Below are 21,620 nucleotides of genomic sequence, written 5' to 3'. Positions count from 1 at the left end.
GCCTGGCACGTAGTCAGCGCCTAACAAAGACCATTAAAAAGAAAAAGGGTCACTCGACTCCTCCGTTCCTCCGTGTCCTCACGTCCAATACGGATTCCATACCTCCAGCTGGGCCACCTGTCTGCCGGGTGACCTCGGGTGAGTCATTTCGCTTCTCGGGCCTCGGTTCCCTCGTCTGGAAAACGGGGATGACGTCCGGGAGCCCCAGGTGGGGCAGGGACTGGGTCCGACCCGATTTCCTGGACTCCACCCCACGGCTTAGGCCAGCGCTCGGGAACATAGTAAGCGCTCAACAAATACCGCTGTTATTATTATTATTATTACCCGTCTCCGTTCCCCTTAGGCTGTGAACCCCATACGGGACGGGGGCTGTGTCCGATCCGACTGCATCTATCCCGGTGCTTAGCACAGTGCTCGGTACCCAGAAGGACGTAGAACTATTTGGGTATTTGGGTCACAGGAGGTGAGGGAAGAGATTCTATTCAGGACGTGGGAAAAATTCTGCGGTAAACTGAGGGTTGAGAGAGAGGGAGAGATGTGAGGGAGGAGAAGCAGCGTAGCCTAGTGGGTAGAGCCCGGGCCTGGGAGTCAGACGACCCGAGTTCTCATCCCGGCTCCGCCGCTTGTCCGCCGTGGGACCTCGGGCGAGTCACCCGACCTCCCTGGGCCTCAGTTCCCTCATCTGCAAAATGCAGATTTGCTAATAATGATAATGACCACGATGGCATTTGTTAAGCGCTTCCTATGCGCCGAGCGCCGTTCGAAGCGCCGGGGGAGATACAGGGTCATCAGGGTGTCCCACGTCGGGCTCACCGTCTTCGTCCCCATTTTCCAGGTGAGGGAACCGAGGCCCAGAGAAGGGAAGTGACTGGCCCAGGGTCACCCGGCTGCCAAGCGACGGAGCCGGGTCACAGGAAGCGGTACGTGGAGGGACCCGGGCTGAGGGAGGCTGTGTCTTGGCGGGGGGAGAGGGCCAGAAAGCGGGCTGTGGTATCCGGGGGACACGGAAAGTGGTACGTCGAGGGAGGCTGCATTTACGTACGCCGATGTCTGTCTCCCCCCTCTACCCAGTGAGCTCGTCGGGCAGCAAGGTGCAGTGGTTAGAGCCCGGGCCTGGGAGTCAGAAGGTCCCGGGTTCTCATCCCGGCTCCTCCGCTCGTCCGCCGGGTGACCTTGGGCCGGTCACCCCCCTTCTCTGGGCCTCGGTTCCCTCCTCTGCAAAATGGGGACGGAGACCGCGAGCCCCGCGGGGGGACGGGGACCGGGTCCGACCCCAACCCCATTTGCCGGTATCCACCCCAGCGCTTAGAACGGTGGGCTTCGCCATCATCATCATCATCATCATTCTTCTTCTTCTAATGGGTCTGTTGTTAGTGGGTAGTCTCAGGGTATTCTACCGTCCTCCCCTCAGCTCTTCGTCAAGTGGTTTGCACACAGTAAGCGCTCAGTAGGTACGATCGAAGGAATGGATGGATGGATGGATGGATGGTTGGATGGATGGATGGGTGAGTGAGTGAGTGAGTGAGTGAGTGAGTGAGTGAGTGAATGAGTGAGTGAATGAGTGAGTGAATGAGTGAGTGAATGAATGAATGAATGAAGTGAACGAATGATCGTGCAATGCCAGGCGTTGACCAGCAGGTGGCGCCACGCTCCAGCCTTTCCGTCCCAGATTTTGGGGTGGTTTTTTTTTTTTCCTGTTAGGCGCTCACTAAGTACCAGGCACTATACTGAGCGCTGGGGAGGATAATAATAATAATAATAATGGTGCTGTCTGTTAAGCGCTTACTCTGTGCTGAGCACTGTTCGAAGCGCTGGGGTACATACAGGGTGATCGGGTCGTCCCACATGAGGCTCCCGCTCTTCATCCCCATTTGACAGGAGAGGGAACTGAGGCACAGAGAAATGAAGTGACTCGCCCACAGTCACACAGCTGACAAATGGCAGAGCCGGGATTGGAACCCATGGCCTCTGACTCCCAAGCCCGGGCTCTTTCCAGTGAGCCACGCTGAGGATCCCAATCCATCAGGGCGGACACCGTCCTGTCCCACGGGGGACTCCCAACCTCCACCCCCCAGTAGAGAAGCAGCGTTACCGACATTATCACTGTCCTACAGATGAGGGAACTGAGGCTCGGGGAGGTGGGGCGACTTACCCCGAGCCGCACGGCGGACGCGTGGCGGCATTAGAACCCATGACCTTCGGACACCCGGGCCCGGGCTCTAGCCCCTACGTCGCGCCGCTCCTATTTAGGAGAGGGTGATACAGCAGCAGTACGATCTTCGAGACGGGGAGCTCGTGTCCCTTATCCCCGTTTTCCAGTTGAGGGAACTGAGGCCCAGGAAATGATAATATATCATCGTCATCATCAAAAGGTATCTGTGAAGCACTCACTAGGTGCCGAGCACTGTTCTAGGCGCTGGGGTGGATACGGGGCCGTCGGGTGGTCCCACGTGGGGCTTACCGTCTTCATCCCCATTTGACAGATGAGGTCACTGAGGCACGGAGCAGTGAGGCGACTCGCCCGAGGTCACCCGACGGACGGGTGGCGGGAGCCGACGTGAGAGGCCAAGTCGCCGGTCCGAGGTCACGCGGCCGACGGGCGGCCGAGCCCGGGGGAGAAGCCGGATCCTCCGACTCCCAGGCCGGGGGGCCTCCCCCCGCCCCAACCGACCCCCCGCCCACCGCGGGCCAGGGATCTGACTTGAAAATCCTATTTATTAAACGGTTGGAGGGCAACCGAAACCGCGGGGATCGAGGTCGGGGGACGTCACGGGGTCATCGCTTCCCTCTGCGGGTCGTCCTGTCCACGGCCCCGCCTCCGGGCCGGTCGACCCCGGGAGGAGTAGCCCCCTCCCCCCGGCCGACGTCCCCGACGTCTCGACCCGAAGACCCCCCCCGGACTCTGGCCGCGGGTCACGGTCCGTTGGGGGGCCGGGGGGTCTCCGCGGGGGCCGGCGGCGGCCCCGGGGACGAACTGGTCGCCGACGAGACGAAGCTGTCGATCCTCGTCAGCAGCACGGTGGACTCTGGGCCTGGGGGAGACGGGCTGGGGTGGGCCGGGGGAAACGGGGGGCAAGGAAGGAGTTGGGGGGCGGGGGACGGGGACGCGAAGGGCTAGACAGCGCCCGGCACATAGTAAGCGCTTACTATTAAATGGGACCGGGTTGGGTGGGCGTGAGATCGGAGAAGGGGCCGGTGAGCTGCAGTGAGTAATATTAATGAGAATAACGGTACTTTGTGAGCGCTTACTGCGTGCCAAGCACCGTTCTAAGCGCTGGGGTGGATCCAAGGTCATCAGGTTGTCCCACCTGGGACCGATAGTCTTCATCCCCATTTGAAGGATGAGGTGACCGAGGCCCAGAGAAGGGAAATGACTTGCCCGGGGTCACCCAGCGGACAGGTGGCAGAGCCGGGATTATCATCATTAATGATTACGATTGATAATAATGGTATTTAAGTGCTTACTCCGTGCCCGTTCTAAGCGCTGGGAGAGATAGAAGCTAATGGGGTTGGATGCGGGCCCCGTCCCCGGCGGGGCTCACACCCTCAACCCCCATTTTCCAGATGAAGGAACCGAGGCCCACAGAGAAGTGAAGCGACCGGTCCGAGGTCACCCGGCGGACGAGCCGGGATGAGAAGCCGGGACCTGGAGCAGGCAGCGCGGGGCAGGGCGCGGACAAGGCGAAGCTTACCGCATCGCTCTCTTTTCCTGGCCCGTCTCCTGAGGGGGTGGGGAGACGGAGAGACGTTCCGGTGAGCCCGGACCCGGTCGACCGGGGGGACCGAGAGAAGCCCGTCCGTCCGCCCCGCTCCCGGGACCCCCGGCCGCCCCCCTCACCGCTGGACAGAGAAGGTCCAGAGCAGCAGCAGGGCCGAGACGCAGTCCGTCACCACCCAGACCAGCTGGTAGGTCCTAGGACTCTGCAGGGTCGGGAGACGGATAATAATAATAACGTTGGGATTTGTTAAGCGCCTACTATGTGCAGAGCACTGTTCTAAGCGCTGGGGGAGACAAAGCGTAATCAGATCGTGCTACGCGAGGCTCACGGTCTTCATCCCCATTTTCCAGATGAGGTCACTGAGGCCCAGAGAAGGGAAGTGACTCGCCCACAGTCACTCGGCTGACGAGGGGCGGAGCCGGAATTCGAACCCGCGACCTCTGACTCCCAAGCCCGGGCCCTTTCCGCCGAGCCGCGCTGCTTCCCATATGCCAGGCCGGGCTGGGCCAGGGGCTTCCGGGAAGGATGGGGGGTGGTCCTCCTCCCCCCCCCCCCCCCCCCGCAGCGTGGCTCAGTGGAAAGAGCCCGGGCCTGGGAGTCCGAGGTCATGGGTTCGATTCCCGCCTCTGCCGCTTGTCAGCCGTGTGACCGTGGACGAGTCACTTCACTTCTCTGGGCCTCAGTTCCCTCATCTGGAAAACGGGGATGAAGACCGGGAGCCTCCCGTGGGACGACCCGATGACCCTGTAACTACCCCAGCGCTTAGAACGGTGCTCTGCACATAGTAAGCGCCTAACAAATGCCAACGTTATCATTATAATCTCGACTTTCGGGAGGGGACGGAGCTGGTTGGAGCGGGGGGGGATCGGGGTGGGATCGTGATCACGGTAATCGTTAAACTCTCACTATGTGCCGGGCACCGTTCTAAGCGATGGGGCGGGTCCAGGCAGATCGGGGTGGCCCCGGCCCCCGTCCCGCGGGGGGCTCGCGGCCTTCATCCCCCGTCGGGCGGAGGAGGGAACCGAGGCCCAGAGAAGGGAGGCGACCGGCCCGAGGCGGCACGGCGGACAAGTGGCGGGGAACCCAGGAGCTCCTGACGCCCGGGCCGGGCTCGTTCTCATCTCGGGTGAGGTCGCGGGGGGCGGGTCTGAAAGAGGGCAGGGATGGAGGCCGTGGAGCCGGGGGAGCACCGGGGAGCGGGGAGCGCTGTGGGGGGTGCGGAGGGAGCACGGAGCCTCACGATGAGCCAGAGCGGGTGCCGCAGCTGTCGGAGGCGGTGGCAGGCGTTGGTGGTGACGGAATCGACGGCGGAGCACCACAGCAGGGAGAAGAGCCAGGGGGCGTCCACTACGAACAGATTCACCGACACGTTGTCCCGGTGCAGAGCCCTGCGGGGTGGGCGGGGGGGGGGCGGCAGGGTGAGACCCCCCCCAACTCCCCGCCCCGTGCCCCCCTCAAGACCGGCAGCTCCTCGCGGGCGGGGAACCAAAACCGGGCCAGGCACCGTACTGAGCGCCGGCGTGGGTACGAGCCAACGGGTCGGACCCGGTCCCCGTCCCCCGTCCGTCTTCCGGGCGAGGGAACCGAGGCCCCGAGAAGCGAAGCGACCGGCCCGAGGTCACCCGGCGGTCGAGGGGCCGGGTCCTCCTGACTCCCGGGCCCGGGCTCTACCCGCGAGGCCGCGCCGCTCCCGGAAGGTGTCCGCCGGTGGTCGTCCGGGCCTCCCCCAGGCGCTCAGTACAGTGCTCCGCACACAGGGGGGAGGATGGAAGGACGGGTCCGGCACGTACACACACGCGCACTCACGGCAGGTCGAGGCGTGGCAGGTCCTGGTAGGGGAGGTTGAGGCGGCGCGGGGGCGGTCCGCGGGTGCCGTTGGGGGTCCCGCGGAGGGTCCCGGGGAGGGCCCCGGGGGTCCCGTGTCTGCCATAAACGTGCTGGAGCCCCGGGGCCCGCCGCCGGACCTCCGCCCGCTCCTCGTCCGGAAGCCAGAGCACCTGCGGGACGGGCCGGGCCGGGGGCCGGCCGGCGGCGTCAGGGGTCGCGGGAAGCGGTCGGGGGGCACCGGCGGGGCACGGCGGGGCTTAGGGGCAAGGCAGAGGTCGGGGGCACGGTCGGGGGCGGGCCCGGGGTCGGGGGTCAGGGGCCGGGCGGAGCCGAATCTTACTTTCCAGGCGCTTGGCCCACGGGTCTGCACGCGGTAAGCGCTCAATAAATACGATCGAATGAAGGAACGAAAGAGGGGCGAGGTCGCGTGGGCAGGGCCGGGCAGGCCGGGGGCGTGAACGGGGCAGGGAGAGGTAGGGCAGCGGACGGGGGCAGGGTAGGGCAGGTCGGGACGCCGTCGGGGGCGGGGAGGGCAGAAGGAGGGGTGCGGGGACCATGTCCTGGGGCACGCCGGCGTCCAGCACGGCGCCGAGGGTCTTCTGGACGAAGTCGTGGCGGTGGGCGTGGTGGGCCGGGGGCCGGCGCAGGTCGAACATGACGGCCAGGCGGAGGTCGGCCGCCACCCGCAGGGCCTGGTCCAGGGCCGGCACCGACTGGTTCTCGGCCTCCAGGCGCTCCCCCTCCGACAGGGCCGGGGACCCCCAGAAAGGCCGACGCTGGCGGGGGGACGACGACGACGGGGTCGGCCTGGGGGGTCGGAGGGCACCGGCAGAGCCGCCGGGACCCCCGTCCCCCGAGAAAGGACGGAGCCGGGCCCGGGGGGCGCCCGGAGGACACCGGGCCGGCCGGGGTCAGCGGGCACAGACCCCTTTCTCCCCCCCCCCGACGGTCTTCATCACTGTGGTGTCTGTGAAGCCCTTGCGACGCGCCGGGCACCGTACGGAGCGCCGGGGTGGCTACAAGCCAGTCGGGTCGGACCCAGTCCCTGTCCCGCGTGAGGCCGGCCGTCTTCGCCCCCAGTTGACGGATGAGCGAAACGGGGCCCAGAGGAGCAAAGTGACCGGCCCGAGGTCACACAGCGGACGAGTGGCGGAGCCGGGATTGGAACTCAGGACCTTCCCACTCCCAGGCCCGGGCTCTACCTACTAAGCCACGCTGCTTCCCTGCGGGGCCGTGTGGAGGTCCCCCGGGATGACCCCCGGTTATTACTGTTATCCTCGGTGCCTCGGTCACCTCATCTGCGATACGGGGGTCGTCATCGTTATTATTAACGATAATAAGGGTGATGACGACCGTAGCGAAGCACCGACTGTGTGTCGAGCGCTAAACGCTGGGGTGGATGCACGTTAATCGGGTCGGACCCAGTCCGTGTCCCCCGTGGGGCTCGCGGTCTTAACCCCCATTTGACAGATGAGGTCACTGAGGCCCAGAGAAGCGACTCGCCCGAGGTCACACAGCAGACAGGCGGCGGAGCCGGGATTAGAACCCAGGTCCCGCCGACTCCCAGGTCCGGCTCTACCCACTAGGCCTCGCTGCTTCTCCGGACAGGGGACCCACGCGAGCCCCATTTGGGACAGGGACTGATCAACTTGGGTCGACCCCAGCGCCTAGAACAGTGCTCGGCACAGAGTAAGTGCTTAACAGATCCCTCTGTCGTCAGTATTATTCTTCTCCGGGCCTCAGTTCCCTCATCTGGAAAATGGGAACTGAGACCGTGAGCTCCACTTGGGACAGGGACTGGCTCCAACCTGATTATCCTGGATCTCCTCCAGCGCTTAGAACAGTGCGCGGCACACAGTAAGCGCTTAGATACCACGGAGGCAGCGTGGCTCAGTGGCGAGAGCCCGGGCTTGGGCGTCAGAGGTCATGGGTTCGAATGCCGACTCTGCCCCCTTGTCAGCTGCGTGACCGCGGGCGAGTCGCTTCACTTCTCCGGGCCTCAGTGACCTCATCTGGAAAATGGGGATGAAGACCGGGAGCCGCACGTGAGACGACCCCATGACCCCGTATCTCCCCCAGCGCTTAGAACGGTGCTCTGCACCTAGTAAGCGCTTAACAGATACCAACGTTACACAGTTCTTCTCTGGGCCTCAGTTCTCTCATCCGTAAAACGGGGACGAAGACTTGCGAGCGCCAGGTGGGACGACCCGATGACGTTCTATCTTCCCCAGCGCTCAGAACGGCGTTGGGCACCTGATAAGCGCTCAATAGATACCATCATCGGCATTATCACGGTTGTTTTTTATAAAGAGAGACGATCCCCGGCCTCCACGGGCTCGCAGTCCAGAGGGGCCCTTGGGTCTAGAGGGATCTCGCCTACCGTCGCACCGTCCTCTCCCAAGCGTTCGGCCCGGCACCCCCCCGAGCGCTCGGTGCGTAGGATCGAAGGCAGGCGCCCCCCCCGCCCCCGCCCCCGCCCCCGCCCCCGACTCACCCGCAGGAACCAGGAGCCGGCGTTGAGGGTCCGCAGATCCTTCCACGAGAGGTTACTGCTGTGCTCGTTGGCCCATTCCGGGGCGACGTTGGTCGTCCTCACCAGCCTCTCGTCGTGCATGAGGAAGGGGACGCCGTCCGAACTGGGGGTGGGGGGCGAGAGTCAGGGGGCGCCGGGGCGGGGGTCCCCCGTCCTCCGGCCCCGGTCCTCACCTGACCATCACGTCCGTCTCGAACACGCTCGCCCCGCAATTGGCGGTCTTCCGCAACGACATCAGCGTGTTCTCGGGGGCCAGCTGGGGAGGGACAGGCCCCGGGTGGGGCGGGCCGGCGGGCCTCGGGACGGGCACCGCCCCTACCGGGGCCCGCCGTCCCGCCCATCCCGGGGCCCGCCATCCTGACCCGCCTGTTCCCACCATCTCGCCCATCCCGGGGGCCCACCGTCCGGCCCCTCCGGGGCTCGCCGTCTTGTCCATCCCGTGCCCGCTCTCTCGCCCCTCCCGGAGCCCCGCCGTCTCGCCCATCCCGGGGCCCGCCGTCCCGCTCAGCCCGAGGCCCGCCGTCTCGCCCATCCCGTTCCCACCACCCTGCCCGTCCCGTTCCCACCGTCTTGCCCCTCCCGGGACTCACCGTCCTGCCCCTCTAGGGCTCACGGTCCTGCCGTCCCGCCCCTCCCGGGGTCCCCCGCCCCGCCCCCGTCGTGCCCCTGCGGCCCCGCCCGACCCCCCGGGGGTGCCATCCTGGGGGCGGGGCGACTCACCATGGGGGCCCCTCGGTGGCCCACCAGGGTGGGTTTGGGGGGCAGGAGGGCGGGGTCCATGATGCAGGGCGAGGAGATGGCCAGGGGCAGCAGGTAGACCGCCAGGGCCGAACCCAGGAACGGGATCAGCAGCCCCCGACACCCTGGGCACCGACCACCCGAGATCAGGGTGGGAGGGGGCTGGGGGCGGGGCTGGGGGCAGGCGAGGGGCGAGAGGTTGAGGGGGCGGGGAGGGGCCGGGGCGGTGTCCGTCACCTGTCCGCGGGGTCCCGTAGTAAGCGTCGGCCACCGGCCAGGCCAGCAGGGTCAGCGCCGCCGCGCAGCCGATGTGGAGGAAGGGGGCCGTGGCCTGAGGGGACGGGGACGGGGGAGGCGGGGGGCCGTGGCCTGAGGGGGCTGCCCGGGGCGGGCGAGGGTCCTCCCCCTGCCCTCCCCCGCACCCAGATCCCCTCGGAGGGGCGGCGGAAGTCGGGGGTCGGGGGTCGAGGGTGGGGGGAGGGTCCCCTCACCTGCAGGGAGAGGCGCAGGCTGTCCCACTCTTCCCGCCACTGGACCCCGAGCAGGAGCAGGCCGGCGCCCACCACCACCACGGTCAACAGCAACAGGCCCTGCGACCGCCCCCCACGAGACCGTCGCCGGCGTGCCGTTTATTCGGCGCCTGCGGCGGGCCCGGCCCCGCTCCGGGAGCCGCCGCGGCGGCTCCGGGGTCGTCGGGGTCGTCCCCCGAGGTCACCGGGGGGCTCCCGGGCCCCATCCCCGGAAGCGAGGGGCCCGCGACGGCCCGAGGTCACGCGGCGGAGCCCGGGCGGGAGACGGCGACGGGCCGCGGCCCGGGCCCCCCTCCCCTCCCGCCCGGTCCCGCGACAGGCGCCCGGTCCGGTGCCCGTAGCGGGCGCTCAACGGATGCGACCCGACGGCGGCGTCCGCCCGCCTCCCCCCGGACCCGGGCCCGTCACCTTGTGCAGCCAGTGGAGCCTGAGCGGTTTCCCACACAACACCAGGAGCAGGGCCAGGAGCTGGGGACGGAGCCGGGGAGGAGGGCGACGGGAGGGGTCACGCTCCCGTCCCGTCGCCGGCCGCCCCCCGGGGTCGGGTCGGGGGTCGGGGGTCGGGGGTCGGCACCCACCAGCAGCACGGAGGAGTAGACGACCAGCAGGGAGGCCACGAGCATCAGCACCCACGACCAGTCCAACCAGTGGCCCCAGTTCCGGAAGAGGAACCTGGCACGGGGGGGGGGGGGGGAGAGGGGTGGTCGCTGGAGGGGGCGCTCCGGAGGTTGGGGGGGGGGGGGCGGCATCCCGGGGTTCGGGGGCGCGCGGGGGAGACGCACTCGTTGAAGTTGTGCAGGTCGTTGAGCAGGACGAGGCTGACGTAGAGCCAGCCCACCGCCAGGAGACACGTGGCCGACAGCAGGCCTAACCACACGCGGTCACACTGTGGGGAGGGGGGAGACGGGGTTCAGGGGTCACCCGGGAGGGAGGGGGGTCACTGTGGGGGAGGAAGGGGGTCTGGATTACATTGTGGGGGGAAAAGGGGGTTTGGGGGTCGCATTGGGGAAAAGGGGGGTCCAAGGGTCACGCTGTGGGGAAATGGAGAGTTCGGGTCACACTGTGGCGGGGGGAAGGGGGTTTGGATCACGCCGTGGGGGGAGAAGGGGGCTTGGGGGGGGGGTCACACCGTGGGGAAAAAGGGGGGTACAGGGATCACGCTGTGGGGAAAAGGGGGTCTGGGGTCACGCTGTGGCGGAGAAGGGGGTTTGGGTCCCACCACGGGGGGGAAAGGGGCTTTGGGGGGTCACACTGGGGAAAAAGGTTCAAGGGTCACGCTGCGGGGAAAAGGGGAGTTCGGGTCACGCTGTGGCGGGGGAAAGGGGGTTTGGATCACGCCGTGGGGGGAGAAGGGGGCTTGGGGGGTCACACCGTGGGGTAAAGGGGGGTTCGGGGATCACGCCGTGTGGGGGGAAAGGGGGTCTGGGGTCACGCTGTGGCCGAGAAGGGGGTCTGGGTCCCACTGTGGGGGGGGGAAAGGGGCCTTGGGGGTCACACCATGGGGGAAAAGGGGAGTTCGGGGGGTCACACCGTGGAGGCGGAGGAGGTTTGGGTCACACTCTGGGGGCGAAAGGGGACTCGGGGGGGCACACTTTGAGAGAAGAGTCCTACCGTGGGGGGACAAAAGGGGGGTCCGGGGCCCAAACGACACCTGCCGCCCCGGGCCCCGGCCCCGGCCGGGAACCCCGCACGCGGGGCCCGGGGCCTGGACGGCCTCCCCCTCCCCGTGCCCGTCCCCCCCGGGGGAAGGCCCGCGCCCCGACCTCCGACCTCCCACCTGGCTGGTCTCCAGGGTCCCGTGGCCCCGCCAGCGGCAGCTGTAGAGCGAGAACAGGCCCCGGGCACAGCCGGACCGCCAGGCCGACGCCTCCGCCATCCTCAACGCCCGCAGCGCCGTCTGCAGCTCCCCTGAGCCCCACGACACGGACGAGTCAGGACGTTCGTAGCGATGGGCGTCTAACGGGCGGCGGCGGCGACGCCGTGCTGGTCGGGCCCGTGCTACGCGCCGGGCGCCGCGCTGAGCGCCGGGTGGGGAGCGTCCCTCCGGCTGCCGCGACGGGTCCGGAGCTCCTCCGGGGCCCAGGAGGGTGATTAATAATAACGACAACGGGAGCGGCGCGACTCGGTGGAAAGAGCCCGGGGTTGGGAGTCGGAGGTCACGGGTTCTAATCCCCGCTCCGCCCCTCGACGGCCGGGTGACTTTGGGCAAGTCGCCTGGCTCCTCCGGGGCTCAGTGACCTCATCTGGAAAATGGGGATGAAGACGGTGAGCCCCCCGCGGGGCAACCTGATGACGCCGTATCCCCCCGGCGCTTAGACCAGCGCTTCGCACATCGTGAGCGCTTACTAGGGCCCAGGCGCGGCACTGAGGGCCGGGTGCCAAGCGTTCCTCACGGCCCCCAAACCGGTGGCCGGGATCCCCTGAACCCCCCGATTCAGCTGCACCCCCGGGACCCCCGAGTCCTGCCGGGGGCGGGCTTCTCACGCGTTCGCTCGGCGCCGTTTACTGAGCGCGGCCCGCGTGCGGAGCGCTGGGCCGAGCGCTCGGGCGAGGACGGAGGAAAGAGCCGTCCCCCCCTCCCCGGCCCCGAGCGGCCCATCCCGGAGCGAGGAAGGGGTCGGCGGAGTCGGGCGGAGGCCCCCCGCCGCTCCCCGGCGACACTCGTCGTCGTGGCATTCGCCGAGCGCTCCCTCTGTGCCGGGCACCGTTCTAAGCGCCGGGGCGGAGACGGGTCCCCGGCGGGGCCGGCGGCCTCCGGCCCCGTCGGACCGAGCCGAGGCCCGGAGAGGCCGAGCGACTCGCCCGAGGTCACCCGGCAGACGCGGCCGCGGTTCGGGTCCCCCCCCCCCCCCGGCCCCGGCCTCCCGCCGGTGCCAACCTCACCCGGGGCGGCTCCGGCTTCGGCGTGGCACGGCCTCCTCCTCCTCCCGTCCGTCCTCCCGGTGCCCTTCCCCGGCCTGGATCCCCCCCCGTCTCCGGGCCGCCGGTCCGGGGAACCGGCGGGGACCGGCGGGGAAGGCCCCGGGCCTGAGGAATCTCTTTGTGTGGCCTTCCCCGCTCTCCCGCGCCAATCCCGCCCTGTTGCCAGGGCTTTTGTTCCCGCGCTGAGGCGAGCGCTGGGAAAAAGGGGGGTGGGAGGGAGGCAGGGAAGGCCTCACACCATCCGGGAGCTCGGGGAGGGGGGCCGGGACCCCCGGGAAGAGCCGACGAGGAGGCCCCCGTCGCGGCCCGGGACGCCTCGCGAGGAGCGGCGGGCCCGGCCGTCGGAGGGACCCGGGTTCCAATCCCGGCTCCGCCACCTGTCCGCCGGGTGACCTCGGGCCGGGGCGCTTCGCTCCTCCGGGCCTCGGTCCCCTCGGGCGGGAAATGGGGGGCGGACCGCGGCCAGCCCGGGTGGCCTGGGGTCCGCCGCGGCGCTCAGTACGGTGCCGGGCCCGCGGTGGGCGCTTAACGGATAGGATCGTTCTTCTGATTATCGTTATCGTCCTCTCCCCGGCGCTCAGCCCAGCGCTCTGCGCACGGTAAGCGCTCGATAAACACCACCGACTGTTTCTCGTCGTGTCTCTCTCCCCCCCCGCCCCCGAGACCGTCGGCTCGTCCTGGGCGGGGAACGCGTCTGTCCTATTAGCGTGTCGACCTCTCCCCCGCGTTTAGTCCGGTGCTCCGCACGCAGTAAGCGCTCGATAGATACGACCGAACGAACCGAGCGCCCCGGAGAGAACGGTACGCCAGACGCAATCAGAGAAGCGGCGTGGCCCAGTGGGTAGAGCCCAGGCCCGGGAGCCAGGAGGTCACGGGTTCTAATCCCGGCCCCGCCGCGTGTCTGCCGCGTGGCCTCGGGCGAGTCACTTCACCTCCGCCTCGGCCACCCCGTCTGGAAAACGGGGATCGAGACTGTGAGCCCCACGTGGGACGGGGACCGGTTGGACCCACCCCAAGCGCTCAGTTCGGCGCTCGGCACAAAGTAAGCGCCTAACAACTACCGCGATCATTATCACGATTATTATTCCTCCCCGCCCACACGAGCTGACAGCCCCGGGGAGGGGGAGACCGACGCGAGCGGCAACGGTAAACCCGACGTGCGCAGGGGACACGTCGACCGCGGGATCGTCCTCTCCCGAGCGCTCAGCCCAGCGCTCCGCACGCGGTGAGCGCTCGCTCGATCCGATCGAGAGGCCGGCAGCCGATAGACGTACGTACATCTATCATTCTGTTCACTTCTATCGCCGCCACTGATGCCGGTTGACCCTCCTCCGATGCCCGTCCCCCTTCCTACACCGTGAGGCCGGCGCGGCCGGGGATCCGTCGCCGAACCGCACTGCCCGAGCGCTCGGCCCAGCGCTCTGCCCGGAGCGAGCGCTCGTCGGATACGACCGGTCGGATGAATATATAGAGCTAGAATTTCTCCGGGAGCCGGCTGAGCCAGGGCGAGGCCGTGGGAGCTCTCGCCGGGCCGCCCCTCCGGCTTAATCCTCTCCCTGCCTCGGCCTGCCCGCTGGCTGCGAGGCCGGGCGCGGGGTGGTGCCAACCGGTCCCCTCCCCGCCTCGGCTCCCACGGACCAAACCTCCCCGCCCCCGCCCGGCTCTCCGTGCGCGGGGCCGGGCTCCCCCGAGCGCCGGGTCCCCTCCCCTCGGCCCGGGGTGGGCGCCCGATGGCGACGACGGGCCCATCCCGCCGGCCGGGCCCCCTCGCTCCTCCCGGACAAGGCCCGGGAGCTCCTCGGACTGCCGATTTGGGGAGGAAAATCTGGAAGGGGTCCAAGGCCCGCCGCTTGGATACCCGGGCTTCCCAACTCGCTTCGTGGCGGAGGGTGGGGGGACGGACGGGACCCTTCCTCAACGTCCGGGGGGCCGCCCCCCCCCCCCCCCCGCCGGGAAAACCCCGGTGGGGACGGGGACGCCTTAAAGCCCCCCGGGGACGCCCACAGATGCCCCTCGCCCCCTGCTCCGACGGGCCGGCCCTCGGCTCGGGGGGCCCTCGGGGGCGCGGGGCCCCTCCGCCCGCCGTCCCCCCGGCCCCACCCCCCGAGGCCCTCGCCGCCGGGCCACGGCGGCCTAGGCCTCGCCCCCCCCCGTCGACCCCGGGTCTCCCTACCCGTCATCTCGGCCGCCTCTCCCCCTCTCGCCGGCCAGAGATCTCTCCGCACGGAAAGGGCAGAGGAAAAAACCCAACCCCGGGCCTCCGTGGAGGCCCCCCCCCCCCCGGCCCCCTCCTCCCGGCCTCTGACCCCGTCCGAGCTCTTGGAGTGGACTGTATACAAAAGTTATTCCCGCTTCCTCCCACGCCGAGCTGGTTCGTGTCCCTCTCCCTTCGCCGAGACCTCCCTCTCCCCGGGGCCCCGGACTCCCGGGTCCCCCCACCCCGACCTCCCCCGGCCTCGCCTCGTCCCTCCCGCCGCTCGCGCCCGGGAAAGCGCGGCCCGACGATAAACGGGGACGTCCTCCGCCCCTGCGGAGGAGTTCACGGTCCGGGGCGGGCGGGAGACGGGCACGAGGAGAGATGAATAGATCGCAGATGGGGACGTTCCCTGCCCCCGACGAGTGTCCGGTCTACTCGCCGGACGGAGCCGCGATCTATTTACTCAACGTCGAGGTCGGCCCGGGCGGGGAACGCGTCCGCCCACCGCCGTCCTCTCCCCGGCGCTCGGTCCGGCGCTCCGCACGCAGTCGGCGCTCAAGTAATACGACCCGACGACTGTTTATCGCTGCGCCGTCCTCTCCCCGGTGCTCGATCCGGGGCTGGGCACCCAGTGAGCGCTCAATAAATCCCACCGCACGAATGTTTATTGTTGTACTGTCCTCTCCCCGGCGAGCACTCTATAAATACGACCCGGCGACTGTTTATCGTTCTCCTGTCCTCTCCCCGGCACTTAATCGGTGCTCCGCACGCAGCGAGCGCTCGATAGATAGGACCGAACGAATGTTTATCCTTCTCCTGTCCTCTCCCCGGCGCTCGACAGATACGACCGAATGAACGTTTATCGTTCCCCCAGCGCTTAGAGCGGGGCTCCGCGCACAGTAGGCGCTCGACAGATACGACCGAATGAATGTTTATCCTTCTCCTGCCTCTCCCCAGCTCACGGTCCAGTGCTCTGCACCCAGTAGGCGCTCAGTAAATACCACCGAATGAATGTCTCTCGTCGTGCGGTCCTCTCCCCAGCGCACGGTCCAGCGCTCCGCACCCAGTAGGCGCTCGATAAATACCGCTCAGTGAACGTCTCGTTCTACCGTCCTCTCCCCACCGCCCAACCCAGCGCCCCGCACCCGTTGGAGCGCTCAGTAAATCCTATCGGATGCCCATCGTTGCCTCGTCCTCTCCCCGGGGTTTAGTCCGGTGCCCCGCACGCGGTCGGCGCTCGACAAACGGGGGGGGGTCGGGTCCCGCTCCTACCTCCCCGACGGCTCGGCTCCTCTCCCGTCTCTCGGCTCTCCGGGCGTCTACTCTCCTCCCCGCTCCGGCCGAGACGCCCTCGGCTCCCACGTCGCCACCCACGGATGAGTCAGGGGCGGCCCGCTCTCCCTCCTGCCTCCGGGAGAGCTCCGCGCGCTCCCTCCGGCCTGTGTACTGAGCGCCTGCCGGGGGCGGGGCGCTGGGCCGACCACTCCGGAGAGGGAGCTCCCAGAGCTCCCTCCTCGGTCCGAGGTCGCTCCACGGGCCCTTCGGGACTACGTCCCGAGCGCTGGCCGGGGGCAGGGCACCGTACTGAGCGCTCAAGGAAGATAGACGGACACCCGGCCTGCCGGAGGGAGCTCCCGGAGCTGCCTCCTGCCTCCGAGGTAGCTCCACGCGCTCCTTCGGTCCTGTGTACTGAGCGCTCGCTGGGAGCTGATTCTAGTTCCCTCTGGGTGGGGAATGTGTCCCTTTACTGTCTTGTCCTCCCCCGAGCGCTCACTACAGTGCTCTGCACAGGGGAAGCGCTCAGAAAATGCCATCGAATGAATGTTTATTGGTCTACGTTCCCTCCTAAGCGCTCACAACGGTGCTCTGCGCAGAGGAAGCGCCCAGTAAATACGATCGCATGACCGTCCACTGTTCTATCAGACTCGCCCAAGCGCTCGGTCCAGTGCTCTGCACGTAGAAAGCGCTCAACAAATACGATCGAATGAACGTTTACCGTCCTGTCAGACTCGCCCAAGGGCTTAGTCCAGCGCTCTGCACACGGGAAGCGCTCGGTAGATACTGAAGGAACGAATGACTGCTCGATCGTCCTCTCCCCAGCGCTTGGTCCAGCGTTCTGCACACGGGAGGCGCTCGGTAAACGCGATCGAATGAACGAATGACTGTTTGTTGTTCTATCGTCCTCTCCTCGGCGCTTAGTACAGTGTACAGGAAGCGCTCAGTAAGAACGACTGAATGACCGAAGGTGGTCCTGCCGCCCTCTCCCAAGCGCTTAGCCCGGTGCTCTGCACACAGGAGGCGCTCGATAAATAGGATCGGGTGAAGGAACGAATGTCTATTGTTCTACCGTCCTTTCCCAAGCGCTTAGTACAGTGCTCTGCGCAGAAGAAGCGCTCAATAAATAGGGTTGAATGAACGAGGAAAGACTAATCTTCCCTCCAACTGCTCCCCGCTGCCTCTGTGGGCAGATGGTTCCCTCAGGTCTGGACCCCTCCGACCGCTCAGTCGATCAATCTTATTTATTGAGCGGTTACTATGTGCTGAGCACTACGGTGAACGCTCCGTTCCCGCCTGGAAAAGGACGGAGGCAACTGAGTAATCACGATTATAATTACCGTCCTCGGGAAGCAACCGGGGCGGAGGAGCGGCGTGGCCTAGCGGGCGGAACCCGGGGCCTGGGAGCCGGAAGGACCTGGGCTCCAATCCCGGCTCCGCCCCTCGTCGGCTGGGTGACCTTGGCCGAGTCACTTCTCTGGGCCTCGGTTGCCTCATCCGTCAAATGGGGGTGAAAGACCGCGAGCCCCCCGGGAGACGGGGACCGCGTCCGACCCGACCTGCCGGTCTCCACCCCCTTGCTTAGTACGGTCCCCGGCACCTAGCAAGCGCTGAACGAGGACCAGAAGAACCCAGGCGCTCGGTACAGCGCTCTGCACGCATTAAGCACTCAAGAAATACGATCGGATGAATGACTCCAGAGCACCGTACTGGGCGCTCCATCTCCACCCGGAAAAAAAATCAACTCTGTCATCACCCGAGGTGCCCGGCTCACCCAGGCCCCTCCGGCCGCAGGACCCGCTCTTTCCCTCCCCCGGAGAGAGGCCGGGGGGGGGGTAAACTGAGGCCTCCCCACCCCTCCCCCCCGTTCCCAGCCAACTATGTGGACGCCGGGCCCCGGATAGGACCCACCTGACCCCTCCTTCCCCTCGAGACTTTGAGCCTATTTTGTGCGTTTCGAGATTACATCTTAATCTCAGAGAAGCAGCGCGGCTTAGTTGGAAAGAGCCCGGGCCTGGGAGTCAGAGGCCGTGGGTTCCAATCCCGGCTCCGCCACCTGTCTGCTGGGTGACCTCGGATAAGTCACTTAACTTCTCTGTGCCTCAGTGACCTCATCTGTAAAAAATGGGGATTAAAAAAAAATGTGAGCCCCACGTGGGACGACCCGATGAGCCCGCGTCTCCCCCAGCGCTTAGAACGGTGCTCGGCACATAGGAAGCGCTTAACAAATACCGACATTACTAATCCCGACGCCTTTACCCCACTTAGACGCCTATCGATCCGTGGCATTTATTGAGCGCTTACTGTGCGGGCAGGGATGGTGCCTGGCTGTTGCTCTTTCGGCCCCTCCCAAGACTTTAGCACAGTGCTCTGCACACATTAAGCGCTCGTTAAATGCCACTTAGAGGGCAGCGTGGCAGAGAAGCAGCGCGGCTCAGTGGAAGGAGCACGGGCTTTGGAGTCAGAGGTCATGGGTTCGAATCCCGGCTCGGCCAATGGTCAGCTGTGTGACCGTGGGCGAGTCACTTCACTTCTCGGCGCCTCGGTGACCTCATCTGTCAAATGGGGAGGAAGACCGTGAGCCCCACGTGGGACGACCCGATTCCCCTGTGTCTCCCCCAGCGCTTAGAACAGTGCTCTGCACATAGTAAGCGCTTAACAAATACCAACATTATTATTAGCGAGGAAAGCTCGGGCCCGGGAGCCTGGGGGACCCGAGTTCTCGTCCCGGCTCCGCCACCCGCCTGGAAGCGGGCGAGTCACTTCACTTCTCTGGGCCTCGGTTCCCTCGCCCTGGAAAATGGGGATGAAGAGGGTGAACTCCTTGGGGGACAGGACCTCTGTCCAGCCTGATTAGCTTGGATCTGCCCCAGCGCTTAGAACAGCGCCCGGCCCGTAGTGATGGCTTCACAAGTGCTATTATTAATAATAATAAGGATAAACGATCGAACCACTAAACACGCGGGCGAGATCAATTCGACAGATCTGGCAGACCAGTTCCCTTCCCCCAGCCCACCGATCCATGCCATTTATCGAGCGCTTACTGTGTGCAGAGCACTGTGCTGAGCATTTAGGGGACTCCAATACATCGGAGTGGGTAGATTGCCCGCGGCCAATCAATCCATGGTATTTATTGAGCGCTTCCTGGGTGCCGAACACCGTACTGTGGGTCGGAGGGAGTACGGTACGTCTTTCCCGCCCACGAGGAGCTCCTCGGGTCGTGAGCCCCGCGCGGGAGACGGGGACCGTGTCGAATTCCAGCGCTTAGAACGGTGCCTGACACACAGTAAGCGCTTAACCAACACCCTAAAGAAATATCCCACCTCTGTATTCTCTCCCAGCACTCAGACCGGTGCTCCGTCCACTGACAGGACTTAAAAAACACCCTCACAACTCTTTTCACTAAACTCCCCGTTTACCGTCGGCCGTCCCACTCTACTGGACTCTCCCAAGCGTTCGGTCCAGCGTTCTGCACGCGGTAGACTGGACGTTCCTCGAGGGCAGTCAGGCGATCGTATTTGAGGGCTTACCGTGTGCAGAGGACTGTACCGGGCGCTTAGGCGAGGACAGTCCGAGAATATAACGGCCACATTCCCTGCCCACGGTGAGCTCACAGTTTAGAGACGAGCTTTCACCTTGATTCGCTCCCTTTATTCATCCCCCCTCCCAGCCCCTCAGCACTTATGTACATTTGTAATTCATATATATATTTGGTATTTTAAATGGTATTTGTAAAACACTTACTACGCGTCAGGCACTGTTCCCAGCGCCGGGGTAGATCCAAGCTAATGGGGTGCACAATCTTAATCCGCATTTTAACGGATGAGGGAACTAAGGCCCAGACAAGTCAAGCGACTGGCCCGAGGCCACGCATCAGACAAGTGTTGGAGCCGGGATTAGAACCCAGGTCCTTCTGACCCGTAGGCCCAGGCTCTACTCACTAAGCTACACAATGCTTCTAACTACACAGCTCCCTGCCCGGTTTCCAAACTCTCCCGGCTGGAACTCCCTCCCTCCCTCCTTTCCTTTCTCTCGTTCTCTCCCTGCCCCTCTTTCTTTCTCTCTCCCTCTCCCTTTCTCTGGCCCCTCCACCTCTCCTCCTTTCTTTCCCTCCCTTTCTCGCTCTTCCTCTCCCCTTAACTTCCCCTTTCTCCCTTCCGCTGCCCTTCCCTCTCCCCCTCTGTCTCTCCTCCTTTTTTTTCTCTGCCCCTCTCTCCCCTTCTCTCTGCCCCCTCCCTCCTCCTTGTTTCCTCTCTCCTCCCAACTCCCCCTTTCTTTCTCTTCCCCTCCCTTCCTCTTTGTTTCTCTCCCTCTTTCCCTCCCTCTCCTCCCTTTCTCCGCCCCCTCTCTCTCTCCTTTGTCTCTCTTCCCCTCCCTCTTGCTCTTCCTCTCCCTCTTTTTCTCTCTGCCCCCTTCCCTTCAACTCCCCCTTTCTTTCTGTCTTCCCCTTCGGTCCTCTCTCTCTCCCTCCCTCTCTCCCTCTCTCTTCCTTCCTTTCTCTCTCTTTCCCTCCCTCTCTTCTCTGCCTCCTCCATCTCTCCTTTCTTTCTCTCCCCCTCCCTCTTTCCCTCCCGCTCTTCCTCTCCCCTTAACTCCCCCTTTCTTTCTCTTCCCCTCCCTTCCTCTTTCCCTCTCCCTCCCTTCCTCCCTCTTTCTCTCCTCCTCTTCCGCACTCTCCTCCCTTTCTCTACCCTTCCCTCTCCCTTTCTCTACCCTTCCCTCTCCCTTTCTCTCCGCCCCCTCCATCTCTCCCCCTCCCTCTTTTCTCGCTCTTCCTCTCCCTCTTTGTGTCTCTGCCCCCTCCCTCTTCCTTTTTCTCTCCCCTTCCCTCTCCCCTTAACTCCCCCTTTCTTTCTCTCCCTCCCTTTCTCTTCCTCTCCCTCCCTCTGCCCTTCCCTCTCTTTCTCTCTCACTCTTTCCCTCCCTCCCCACCCCTCCCATCCCTTTCCCTCCCTCTCCAATTGGGCTGGACTTCACCCCCTTCAAAGTCCTTCTGAAATCCCAGCTGGGCCCTGCGGCTTCTCCCCCATGAATTCTCTCCCATCCCCTCCGGCACATCATTTTCCATCTTCCCCTCCACCCCCGGAGGGAGGGATTCTTCAGCACTCACTACGGGCCGGGCCGGGGCGGGCCGGGCCCCCGTACCGAGCGCCGGGGTAGGTCCGAGGCGTCAGGCTGGACACGGTCCCCGTTCCCACGCGAGGCTCACGGTCCCGGCCCTCATTTTCCAGATGAGGGGACGGAGGCCCGGAGGAGTGCAGCGGCTCGGCCCGGGCCGCACGGCGGACAGGTGGCGGGGCCGGGGTGAGAACCCGGGTCCTCCTGACGCCCGGGCCCGGCCTCTTTCCGCTAGGCCAGGCTGTCTCTCTTTACGAGGTCTTAAGTGCTTCCTCTTCTCGGCAAATTATTTTGTCTCCGCTCCAGTGCGGGCAGAACACTCCATCTCCCTCTCTCTCTCTCTTGTAAATCCACTAAAATCCGCACTCTCCCCTCCATCCGAACTACCACATTAATGAAAACACTTCTCTCCCGCTCGGATGACTCCGTCGGCCTCCTCGCTGACCTCCCGGCCTCCCGGCCCGGACTTCCCTCTGCCGCCCGCCTCGTTCTTCTGCGGAAGCGTCGGTTCGGCGGTATCTACCGAGCGCTCGCCGCGGGCGGGGCACCGTACTGACCGGTTGGGAGAGGACCACACGACAGCAAAACGTTCAGGTCACTCACGTCTCCCCGCTCCTCGAGACCCTCCGGCGGCGGCCCGGCCGCCTCGGCGTCTGACGGGAAGCGGTGGCCGTGGGGTTTAAAGGCGTCGGCGGGGCGGCCCCCGCCTCCCCGACCCGGCCGCTCACCCCCTCGGGCCCGGCCCGCGCCGACCCGCTCGC

At 65.9% G+C, this 21,620-nt stretch overlaps 1 protein-coding gene across 5 annotated transcripts; it reads right to left on the bottom strand.

Annotated features, from left to right (window-relative positions):
- Positions 1–2,695: 2,695 nt before the first annotated feature.
- GDPD2 (glycerophosphodiester phosphodiesterase domain containing 2) lies at positions 2,696–21,596 on the bottom strand. Of its 5 annotated transcripts, none has more exons than XM_029068022.2 (16): positions 21,417–21,596; positions 11,125–11,255; positions 10,130–10,233; positions 9,926–10,019; positions 9,756–9,815; positions 9,309–9,407; positions 9,055–9,148; positions 8,800–8,942; positions 8,253–8,335; positions 8,041–8,182; positions 6,101–6,322; positions 5,526–5,716; positions 4,960–5,107; positions 3,839–3,921; positions 3,693–3,721; positions 2,696–3,032 (listed from the first exon to the last, which is right to left on the bottom strand). In XM_029068022.2, exons 2-16 carry the CDS (start codon positions 11,221–11,223, stop codon positions 2,914–2,916), a joined length of 1,710 nt encoding a protein of 569 aa, XP_028923855.1. In that variant the 5' UTR covers positions 11,224–11,255; positions 21,417–21,596; the 3' UTR covers positions 2,696–2,913. The 5 variants fall into 5 exon arrangements, with proteins under 5 accessions (XP_028923855.1, XP_028923857.1, XP_028923854.1 ...); XM_029068024.2 differs by having other exon boundaries at positions 21,463–21,586; XM_029068021.1 differs by lacking the exon at positions 21,417–21,596 and adding an exon at positions 17,653–17,787.
- Between the last annotated feature and the right edge of the window lie 24 nt (positions 21,597–21,620).

This window comes from Ornithorhynchus anatinus, chromosome 6 (assembly GCF_004115215.2).
Source record: "Ornithorhynchus anatinus isolate Pmale09 chromosome 6, mOrnAna1.pri.v4, whole genome shotgun sequence".
Classification (NCBI taxonomy): domain Eukaryota; kingdom Metazoa; phylum Chordata; class Mammalia; order Monotremata; family Ornithorhynchidae; genus Ornithorhynchus; species Ornithorhynchus anatinus.
The sequence above is the reverse complement of the archived record's forward strand: the minus strand, read 5'-3'. Positions and strand labels throughout refer to the sequence as shown.